Source organism: Myotis lucifugus, unplaced genomic scaffold (genome assembly GCF_000147115.1).
Source record: "Myotis lucifugus unplaced genomic scaffold, Myoluc2.0 scaffold_109, whole genome shotgun sequence".
NCBI classification, from domain to species: domain Eukaryota; kingdom Metazoa; phylum Chordata; class Mammalia; order Chiroptera; family Vespertilionidae; genus Myotis; species Myotis lucifugus.
The window spans coordinates 1,007,684-1,019,827 of record NW_005871157.1 but is presented as its reverse complement, the minus strand read 5'-3'; the positions used below and the strand labels follow the sequence as shown (position 1 = coordinate 1,019,827).

The window sequence follows — 12,144 nt, the reverse complement described above, 5'->3', positions numbered from 1 at the left end:
ACACAATAACAGGCTAACAACAGGTACCAGACCAGTTCTTGCTTCTCTCAGGTGCATCAGAGTTCTGTCTATCAAAGTGTATGCACATCATCATCTCTGAGGTTTCGGAATTCTAGCATCAGTTCATTCTATTTAGCAAAATAAAATAGATGTGGGAAGCAGGAATATGTGACAATCATTGAATCATGATTTTGAGATGAATTGAAACTTCTCAAAATTCAGATGCAAGACATTTGTACACCCTTAAATATTTGTGTTGAGGGAGTATATGCAAATGGAGAGAGATTAGCAGGCTACAAAAATCAGATGAGCTTAGTTTACCCACTCTTGCTCAATGACTGAAAAATATATGGGCTTTTTTTTTTTTCACCTTGCTGTGCTTTTAATGAGAAAAGAAAGAAACTTATTATCTGAAATTGATTGGTAGCTCTGTGGGGAATGTTTAGGAGCCATCAAAATTGAGGGACCCTGGGGAATCCAATTAAAGGAGAAGGGTAATTGTGACAAGAAGAAAACCTTGAAGTTGCTATGAAAGCATTGCTCCCTCATCAGACTTGGAATTTGTACAGGCCTCCTTGTCTGGTGCCAGAGAGAGGGCTTAGCAATTAGTTCTGTCCCAGCTGCAGTCATTTGATTGTGTTGGTAAGGAGACCAACAAAAAGAAGAGCATTTCAATAATCTAAACAGGACCAAACAAAGAGGCTGAACAAAGGTGTGTGTCACAGCGTCAGGGGGTGGAGGGGCGGAGGGAGAGATGTAGCCTGGCAGCGTTCCGAAGGTGGGAAAAGGCAGGCTACAGTGCAGAGGAGTAAACATCCAGGGCCTGTGGCTTTTGTAGCAAAACAGAGTGGCTGATGATTTGTTATGGTGCTGTCAGCACATCCGTTCTTGTTCAGTTTATACAATAATTGTGCACTTGGCAAATAACAAGAACTGAGAAATGACCATTGAGAACCCTTAGATTGCTTCACAGTTCTTAGGAAAATCCATGGGTTCAAACCCAGAAACTAAGGATAGACTATTTTTTTTTCTTAATAGTTTTCCTTTTTACTTTTAGCAGTTAGTTGTCTGTATAATAACTTTAGCCTTTCTCTCTCCCTTTTTGTGTTCCCCAGTCACTTCCACATATGCTCTTAAATCTCCCAGCCCCTTAAGCCTCATCTCTTCCCCTCTTAATAACAGCAATTGTTCAGGGCATGTTTATGGACCAGTCTGCAAACAGGAAACTCTACTTCCTGAAATGTGATGGGAGTTGAATGATACTGAATGGATAAGATGAAAATTTGTGAGTTAAGTATTCTTTAAGATCTTTGGCTGAAATTATTTTTTTTTTTAATGGGAAGAGGAAGGAGACAGTACAAGTTAGTGAGTGAAAGCAGCTTCCATTTCACAGAAACCCAACATCTTTTTAAAAAGCTGAACAAGCCCTAGAGTGTCTTTATTAAATTATAGCTTAGGATAATGGCATTTACCAGCCAACCTATTTGAAATCATCCAGGAGAGTGAGTTGAGTTGTTGTTTTTTTAAAGGCAGAAGAGCCGGCTGGTGTGGCTCAATTGGTTGGGCATTGTCCCATGCACCGAGAAGTTGCCTGTTCTATTCCAGGTCAAGGCACATGCCCGGGTTCCAGGCTCCATCCCAAGTGGAGGGATTGCGGGGGAGGGCAGGAGGCAGCTGATCAATGTTTCACTCTCAAATCGATGTTTCTTTCTCTCTTTCCCTCCCTTCCTCTCTCTCTCTAAAGTTCAATAAAAATATTTTTTAAATAAAAGGCAGAAGAGGGTATGTTTATTTGCATTTCTTGGTGTTTAAGTGACTCCAGGGGTTGGCAAGAGCAGGCCTTGTTTCTTTACATTCTCATACTTCCAGAAAGTAAACCATTTAGCCACAAGACTAGCAGAAACAGATATTGAGAGATAATATGGAAAAAGAAACAGCAGGTCTCTCAGGTCACTTACAGAAGATATGACATGGACATCACTTTTAAATGCCCATGTGTACCTGAGTGAGGGTTGGAGTGGGGAAGTTTTCAGATGCCTGTGTCTGATTGGGAACTATCGGTTGGGAAGGTACCTACACTTCCCTCTTTCAGGATATTTCTTCCCAGAGCACTATTGGATCACTATTTAACAGTGCTTTGCATTCTCCTCTAGAATACTTTCCTGCTTTCATGATTATTCGCATCCTGGTTGCAGTAATTTTGGCTGCATACAGCTTTGCAGTGAGTGATTTTGCTGCTTCAATTAAATACAGTTTCCCCTTCCCCCCTTTTCTTCTCCCTAGGCAAGGAGAGCCTCATCACTGACAGTGGAAAGCTGTATGCCCTTGATGTCCTGCTGACTCGGCTCAAGTCTCAAGGACATAGGGTCCTTATCTACTCCCAGATGACCAGGATGATAGACCTACTGGAGGTAGGAGAAGGAACCTTGGCAACCTAGGACATCTTGTAGGAATCAGATATCTATGACTAATACTACTCCTGCTTAATGAGAACTCAGCTTGATGATTTTACTGTCTGTAAAGGAGGAGAAGCAACTCCTGGCAGATGTGAGAGTATGCAAAGGATTTCCGCTTCCTTCCTTATTCCAATGAAATAGAACACCCCCTACTCCCTTCCTTTACTAGGGAAGAAATTCCCTAATTTTAAAGTACATCAGACCCTAGGAATTTCTTGAAAAATCCTCTGAAATTGTATATGGAAAGTAAGATTTGTGATTTTTTCTTTAGGTAAAAAAATAGAAAGCGGCTTTCATCTTGAGTTAATGTAATGGTTCTCAATCTCTTGGGGGACCTTTAACAAATACTGATGTCTGGTTATTTAATAAGTTTGGAATGAGACCTAGGCATCAGGACATTTAAAAGCTCCTAAGGTGCCCGGCTGGCGTGGCTCAGTGGTTGGACGTCGACCTATGAACCAGGACACATTCCAGTGGTTTTGGGTTCAATCCCCTGTTGGGGCATGTGCGGGAGGCAACCGATCAATGTTTCTCTCTCACATCAATGTTTCTCTCTTCCACCCTCTAAATATTAATTTTTAAAATGTATAAATGGGCCGTGCTGGCATGGCTCAGTGGTTCAGCATCAACCTATGAAACAGGAGGTCACAGTTAGATTTCCAGGCAGGGCACGTGCCTGAGTTTCAGACTTGATCCCCAGTGGTGGGGGAGGGGTGTGCAGGAGGCAGCTGATCAATGATTCTCTCTCATCATTAATGTTTCTCTCTCTCCCTCTCCCTTCCTCTGTGAAATTAATAAAATATGTTTTTAAAATAAGAAAAAGCTCCTAAGGTAATTCTAATATGCAACTGAAATTGACAACTACTGGGTTATGGTGAAAGATATAGTTGTCTTATTTTGCAAGGCAGCTTTTGTTTCTTTAGTTACTTCTCTGATGACATTCTCTCTATTTTCTTGTTGTCTGAGTAGTCGCTTGTTACTTGAGGGAGAGAAGCCATGGACATTGAAACAGGAGAGTGAATGAAAGGACAAATAATCACAAACCATTAGAGTAAATCCTTGGTGGAAGAATGTTGGAAAGCCGCTTGTGGAGAGGCTAAAGCATCTGGATATCAGTATTGTATAAATATTCTCATGTTTTTCCATGGAGATTTTATGCATCTAAGGCTTTCTGTTCTAACCTGCTACTCCAGGGAATATTTGGTAATAAGTGGAAATTGGACCATGATTATCCCTATCTTGGGATAAGAAAGTAGGGATCATATTTTTATATCAGTACAGAAGGATGAAGGGTAGCAATAGGGAGTAATTTTTAGGTTCTTTGGGAGGCAAGGCTGGCTTGCTGAATTTTGCAATGAGCTTATTTGAATTTGGTAGCAGGCTCTTTTTTTAATAATCTGGCAATTTTTTTAGCAAGAGATAACAATGATATTTGAGGTCAATTTACAATTTAATCACTAGCCTATATAATAAAAGAGTAATATGCAAATTAACCCTCACTCCATCACAAAGATGACGGTGGCAACGGAGCTGGAGCAAGCAGGAGGCTTAGGTTGCCCCCGGCGATGGAGGAATCCAAGCTTCCCGCCTGCCCTGGCCAGCACTGGGCTCCACTCAAGGCTACAAAGTTTCAATTATAGAAGATAAATAAATCCCAGATACCTGCTTCCAGCCCGTGGCTGTGGCCAGCCTGAAAATGGCCCTCAGCCCTCACCCAGGCTGGCCAGGCACCCCAGTGGGGACCCCCAACCTGAAGGGGGTGTGGCCAGCCTGAAAACAGCCATCAGCCCCTCATTCAGGCTGGCCAGGCACCCTAGCGGGACCCACACCCTGATCCGGGACATCTTTCAAGGTAAACCAGCTGGCCCCCACCCGTGCACCAGGCCTCTATCCTATATAATAAAAGGTAATATGCAAACTGACCCTAACAGCAGAACGACTGGGAATGACTGGTCACTATGACACACACTGACCACCAGGGGGCAGACACTCAATGCAGGAGCTGCCCCCTGGTGGTCAGTGTGCTCCCACAGGGGGAGCTCTGCTCAGCCACAAGCCAGGCTGATGGCTGCCAGCACAGCGGTGGTGGCGGGAGCCTCTCCCGCCTCCTCAGCAGCACTAAGGATATCTGACTGCAGCTTAGGTCTGCTCCCTGCTGGTAAGTGGACATCCCCCGAGGGCTCCCGGGCTGCCAGAGGGATGTCTGACTGCCAGCTTAGGCCTGATCCCCCAGGAAGCGGGCCTAAGCCAGCAGGTGGGCATCCCCCGAAGGGTCCCAGACTGCGAGAGGGCACAGTCCAGGCTGAGGAACCCCCCCCCGAGTGCACAAATTTTTGTGCACCAGGCCTCTAGTATCTTATATTTAATACTAGAGGCCCGATGCACGGATTTGTGCACTGGTGGGGTCCCTTGGCCTGGCCTGCACCCACTCGCAATCCAGACCCCTTGGGGGATGTCGGACTGTCAGTTTCGGCCCGATCCCCGCAGGCCAGGCTGAGGGACCCCCCCACCAGTGCACGAATCGGTGCACCGAGCCAGTTTCAGCCCTATCCCCACAGGCCAGGCCGAGGAACTCCACCGGTACATGAATCTGTGCACTGGGCCTCTAGTATGCATATAAGATCTTTGATTAATCTCTTCCCATCCTCCCCACTTCCCTCTGAGATTCATCAGTGTTTTCCATGTTTCCATGCCTGTGCGTTGAGTGTCTGCCCCCTGGTGGTCAGTATGCGTCATAGCTACCGGTCGAACGGTCACTTAGGCTTTTATATATTTAATGTAGTGTTTAGCCCCAGAATGCTGTCAGCAAACCAAACTTTCTGGTTTGTATGATAAGTAGGTTACCTATTTCTAAATGATGGAGAATGCTTATGTGACTGTAAGAGAGGTGATTAAGCCATTGTGCTTGATGTAAATCTTGACTGTATTAAAGGTCCTAATAGCAGTAATCCTATCTAATAAAGAGGGAATATGCTAATTGACCCTCACACCATCACAAAGATGGAGGCACCCACAGTCAGTAAGGAGGGAATATGCTAATTGACTGCCCCACCCTAAAAAATGGCGGTGCCCACAGCCACAAGATGGCCAGCAGGGGAGGGCAGTTGTGGGCGATCAGGCCAGCAGGGGAGGGCAGTTTAGGTGCAACCAGGCCTGCAGGGGAGGGCAGTTGGGGGGTACCAGGCCTGCAGGGGAGGGCAGTTAGGGACAACCAGGCCGACAGGGGAGGGCAGTTAGGGGTGACCGTGCCGGCAGGGGAGGGCAGTTGGGGGGGACCAGGCAGGCAGGCAGGTAAGTGATTAGGAGCCAGCAATCCCGGATTGTGAGAGGGGTTTCCGACTGCCCCTGAGGGGTCCCAGATTGGAGAGGGTGCAGGCTGGGCTGAGGGACACACACACACACACACACACACACCCAGTGAATGGATTTTGTGCACAGAGCCTCTAGTTTAGAATAAAAGGACTGCTTGCATCTTTAATGTTCTGTTCAAAGCAGATGATGCCAACAGCCAAAACAGTGAGTTAACTTTCCTTCAGTGGGGCTCTTTTTAGATAAAGTGCATGTGGGCCTTGCCCTAGAGTCAGGGAAGTATAGATGAAATAGTGATCTTACTGCTAAGAATTACAGAAAAGCAGTGTGTTAAGGATTTTGTAAGGGAGATGATGATCTTTCTTAAGATTATATGAGTATGTTATAGAGTCATAAAGGTTGATTCATATTAGGGGAAATTCTAGGAAAATGGGTAAACAGCAAAAAAATAAGCTAGCTCTGGTAGATGAAGGTGAATGTGGGTGGTTTAAGTTTGATACAGTCCTACATTTTAGTTCTTCATCTTGTATATTGCACACTTCTAGTTCCTCATAAATATTACTAAAATAAGTAAATCAAAGTATAACAGTAAATTTTGTTCAGGATGAGTGCTTTAAAGTTAGCCCTACAGTCACTTTCTATCTCTGTCTAATCCAGCAGGATTTTTGAAGGGGAGGTAAACTTGGTGGGTAGACTTTGCAAACAAGGCAGCACGAAGACCTTCTCTAAATGTAGTTGCATCTCTATGAGGAATTCTGAATTAGGGAAAAGCAAATTCAAAGCCTGAATTTCATAATTGCTCACATTCCTTAGCCATATGTGTAACATGCATTTAGGAGGCTGAAGCCAAAAATGTTGTTGCTGTTTGTATGTTTTACTGAAAAACTAAAATGAAACTGTTGCCTAGATTTCTTAATACTATTCTGTTCTTTCTCCTTCAACGTTAAATTCCTAAAAGTTCATTTATTTTTTCTTTGGTCTATTTATTTAATATTTACCCAAATGAACCACATTCTGTATTCCAAGAGGTTAGTCCAGGGGTGGGCAAACTTTTTGACTCGAGGGCTACAATGGGTTCTTAAACTGGCCCGGAGGGCCGGAACAAAAGCATGGATGGAGTGTTAGTGTGAACTAATATAAATTCAAAGTAAACATCATTACATAAAAGGGTACGGTCTTTTTTTTTTTTTTAGTTTTATTCATTTCAAACGGGCCTAATCCGGCCCGCGGGCCGTAGTTTGCCCACGGCTGGGTTAGTCCATAAATGAAATTTATTTTGCGGATGTAGAATTACAATGCCCACAATGTTTAGTATATGTCTTATCATTTATTGAAATGTAAATGTATTGTGGATCTTGGAACAGTCCAGGATTAGGTCTACATTTCTTTATCTTTTCAGAGTAGTGTGGGTTTACTTTCATAATGGAATCTTTCGCTGTAAACATTTGTTAGAGTCATTTCAGCTTTAAAACATAACTGGTGCATGAACCTAAGGGGCAGGTTTTAGAAAGGCCCTTCTATATAGATGCTTTCCCTTGAGTACCTGTAACCTTTTCTTTAAAGAAATACCTTGACTCTCACCTGTGTATTATGGTTTTTATTGGTGTTTAAGATTTTTTTTTAACTTTTTTTCCCCAGAATTCTCTTTTTCTGTTGACATCCCGGACCCTGTATGTCAAAGAGGGAATAAAAAGCTTTCAATTGAGCCAGAGTTAGAAACTCAGAGGGGTATTGGCGCTCTGTTGTGGAGCATGTCAGCATCTCTTTCATACAGCAGCCTTTTGGGGCTTTTTGTTCAATGCTTCAGCCTTGGCTATCTATCTATTTCTGGAACCCACAAGAACCAGAAGACAATAAATGTTCACATATTTCTATATGGCCAGGTTTCCATTTTGTGAGCAATACTAGATCTAGGCACTTATTATTTGCTCAGTATTTTCTAAAGTGATCGATAGCCTCCTTCTCTTGGGCAAAAGTCTGACTTTAATTTAAATTTCTTATGAATGTATCAGATCTTCTTCCAAATAGAATTCTGTATTCTGAAATGTTTTATCCTTCCCCATGGTATCCAAATAGTATTTCTGGATAGGGGATATAAAAGGAGACTGCTTAATTTCCAGGGCCAAGAATTTTTAGTGTGCCATGGGCAGAAGTCAAGGACATAAATAGGGGAGCATATGATAGATTTACTGAGTCACCTGTGGGGCCTTGGCTGGTGGGGGTATTGTGGAAGCAGACATAGGCCCTGTGCAATTGGGATGGTGGTGTCCAACTTTATGTCGGACAAAACTTTTCATACTACCTTCATTTTTACCCTAGTTTGGGATGTTGCAGAGAGCTTTTAATTCTCTACAGATGACTTACATTATCTCTGGGTCATCTCTTTTGAGATTCATTCCTGATGCATCAAGTAACTGAGTCTGTAGTTTAAGGAAATAAGCCTTAGTATTTTCTGTGAAATACAACAAAGGTACTTGGAAAGGTTCAGCCAGCTGGTGCATGTATGTGGTGTGATTGCTAAGTACTAAACCCAGACAGATCTTGAATTGCACCAATATATGAAAATAGTACAACGCAGAATTAAGTCCAGATAATCTGTAACTAATAATGACATTTGAGACACTGGGTTGTATAATTTGCCCAGTCAGCAAGTACCTCACTAGGGAAGGATTCATCCTGAACAGACATTCTGTCATTTATGAGCTGGCTTCTCTTAGAACTTCAAGTTATCTTTGGAAACTGTGATTCTGAACATACCGGAAAGCTGGGTATTCTAAAACTGTCCCGTGGAATATAAAGCAAATTGAGATCACTGTTGACTAGCATTTTCATTAGGTCTTAAGCATGGTAGAAGGACATGTGTCAACTTACAATCATCCTATATCCTGTTTAGTTCACTTTTTCATGCCCACTGTGAGGAAGGCATTGTGCTAGGGCAGATGGAAATATCAGTTCACTGTGGTCTTTGACTGCTAGGAATGTATCTTGCGGGGGTGGGAGGCAGGGTGTGTGTGTATGTACCTATATATATATCACAGACAAATAACTCAAGTGTACCATGAACTGGTGCCAAAAATACTGAAGCATAAACATGCTGAACATAACAGGAGGGATACATTTATTTCTAACTGCGTCACTTGAGGGAGGCTTTACATAGACAGTGACATCTGAACTGAACTTAAATAGAATTTCAGCCATCGGGGAGATGTACATTCCAGACTAAGGAAGCCAGGTGTAAAAAGGCACAGAGATGGAAAGGTAGAAGACATTTGGGGGAGTAGTGCACTGTGACTGGTGCATGGGGTATAGGAGAAAAGGATATAACACAAGTAGTGTGAAGGCAGGTTATGTTGGGCCCATGAATGCCTTGTGATTGGGTCTTGCTCCTCAGGGTTCTGTATTAGATATAGGAGGGATGGCTGCCATATTTCATTCACTTGGTGCAACTTACCTGGACAACAGAGAGGTTGTAATAGACATTGAGAGGAGCCTTACTTTTTGCTGGTGATAGACTCCAAAGATGTAAAGGGACACGTTTAGGAAAATAGTTATACCACATCTGCAGGTTTGTGGATCATACTGAGTCTTTCCTCCCAAAACGTTTTATGAAAGTGAAATTGCATTAAAATGAACATCAGAGGCAATTTTGAAATGGAAAAGAAGTGTGAGAATGGAAGTTTATGTTATAGATATGTAAGCATTTTCCTTTATTTTTTCAAGTGCCCAATTATCCTTTCTTTATGATGATGATGATGGATGGGGGTTATGGACAAAATATACTAAAAACCTTATGGGGCTTCTTCTCCCCCCCCCCCCATACCTCCTTTTCCCCCTAGTGGTGGTGTGCTTCTGTTCTATTTAAGCAGTAGAGGGGTTAAACCAAAGGCTAGAACAAGCATATCAAACCGCTGCAAGTTTGACATGCTTGCAACAAGTCTGCCTGAGTTCCAGCCCCAGCTTCATTACTGCCTATGCCACTTTAAAGACCTTTCTTAATATCTGTAAAATGGGAGTAACAATACTAACATCTCCCTTTGAAGGCTATGGTGAGGATTAGATAAGCAAAACCAGGTAAAGTACATAGAATACTGATTGTCACTTGGTAAATACTGTATAAGTGCGAGCCATCATCATCACTACTACTTTAAGATGAACCTAGTCACTTGATGTTACACCATTGGGTATATTTTAAGGAGTTAGAGCCACTTGCTGACACTTTGAATTATGAGGCTACCAATTGATGTGTCTCTCTCACATCGATGTTTCTCTCTCTGTCTCTCCCCTTCCATTCCACTCTCTAAAAAAAACAATGGAAAAATACCCTCGGATGAGGATTAACAACAAAAGTAGGACTTAGGGATGTGATCCAGAACTGATCTGTCTTCTCAACTTGTACTCCAAAACATTGGTTTTCAAGCTTGTGGAGTAGGTTAGAGAGAATAAAAGACCTAGGTAGAGATTTATAAAATTTTACTTGGAAAAAAGTATTTTAATGATTTAAAAACAGCATAAGGATATGTTCCACGACAGTGTTTCTCAAACTTATGTTTGAGAAACTTATATACTTACAAGTCACACATGTTAAAATTAAAATGCAAATTCTAATTCTCTAGGTATTGGCATGCCCCTCTATTCTGCATTTCTAACACACTTCAGGTGTTGCCAGTACTCATCGGAGGGCCATATTTGAAGTAGTAAGATTCTATAGGAGTTTTTCTTAGCTGCTGATACAGAGCACTTATTGCAATCATCTTTGGAGCTTTTTAAAAATAAACCTGTCCTGCCCTGGCTGGGTGGCTTGGTTGGTTGGAGCATTGTCCTATGCACCAAAAAGTTGCAGGTTTGATTCTTGGTCAGAACACATACCTAGGTTACGGTTCAAGCCCAAGTCTAGGCATGTGCGGGAGGCAACTGATCGATGTTTTTCTCTCACATTGATGTCTCTCACTCTCTCTCTCTAAAAATCATAAAAACATATCCTCAGGTAAAGGTTTGAAAAGAAAATAAATTTAAAAATGAACCAGTCCAGGCCCTAGCCCAGACCTACAGACTCAGAATCCCTGGGATGGGTCCATGCACAGGTATTTTTAATCCTGGTTGAGAATCACTACTCAAATGCCAAGAGTACATCTTGTCCAAAACCCCTTTGGCTTCTTCAGTAAATTTATCTATCTATCTATCTATCGCTAATCCTCACCTGAAGGTATTTTCCCATTGGTTTTTAGAGAGCAGAAAGGAGGTTGGTAAAAGGAGGAGGAGGAAGAGAGAAAGAGAGAGAAACATCAATGTGAGAGACAAACATCAGTTGGTTACCTCCCACACTTGCCCCAACCAGGGATCGAACCCACAACCTGGGCATGTGCCCTGACTGGGCCTCAAACCTGCCACCTTTTGGCACACACGACGACGCTCCAACCAATTGAACCACACTGGCCAGGGTTGGATCAATTTTTAAAATAAAATTTCAAAAATGCTATGAGTACTTTCAAATCATTTATTAGAATTTGTGTTTTTATTTTAACAAAATAGAATTTAATTTGGTACTAAGTCATTAGATGTTTTTGGGATCACTAAACTAAGAATGGGAGTGGGCACAGTTCTTAAAATTAATAGAAGAAATTAGGCATTTTTTTCCAGACGAACATTTGATTAAACATCTTCTCTAAATGGCCTAGACTTTCATTTTTTCAATATATTTTTATTGATTTCAGAAAGGAAGGGAGAGATAGAAACATCAATGATGAGAGAGAATCATTGATTGGCTGCCTCCTGCATGCCTCCTACTGGGGATCAAGCCTGCAACCCAGGCATATGACGTGACTACAAATTGAATCGTGACCTGGTTCATTGGTGATCAACCACTGGGCCACACAGGCCGGGCAACAGCCTAGACATTTGGAGAGACAGAGTAACTTTGATATAGCCAGAATTTGTGAATAAAAGAAATATTAAATTTCTTAGCTCAGTATTAATCTCTTTTTTAAAAATACATATTTTTATTGATTTCAGAGAGGAAGAGAAAGGGATAGAGAGATAGAAACATCAGTGATGAGAGAGAATCATTGATCAGCTGCCTCCTTCACATCCCACACTGGGGATCAAGCCTGCAACCGGGACATGTGCCCTGACAGGGAATTGAACCATGACCTGCTGGTTCATACGTTGACATTCAACCACTGAGCCATGCCAGTGGGGCTCTGCCCCTCTTTGATTATAAAAAGCCTTACAGAACTACCTGGAGACAGATAGAAATAGTAAAAAAATATATATCCTATATAATAAAAGGGTAATATGCAAATCGACCAAACAGCGGAGCGACTGGTCACCATGATGCACACTGACCACCAGGGTTTCAGTGGTTCTCAACCTTCCTAATGCC

General features: G+C 42.4%; 1 protein-coding gene across 7 annotated transcripts in view; it reads left to right on the top strand.

The window, feature by feature from the left end:
• INO80 (INO80 complex subunit) overlaps window positions 1-12,144 on the top strand; it is a 146,958-nt gene that overhangs the window by 98,165 nt on the left and 36,649 nt on the right. For all 7 annotated transcript variants that reach the window (XR_002830330.1, XM_023757479.1, XM_023757481.1 and 4 more), the window contains one exon: window positions 2,284-2,411. Coding sequence is in view for 6 of the 7 variants with exons in the window: in XM_023757479.1 (XP_023613247.1) it covers window positions 2,284-2,411 (128 nt within the window). In the remaining variant the exon portion in view is untranslated. The remainder of the gene's footprint in view (window positions 1-2,283; window positions 2,412-12,144) is intronic.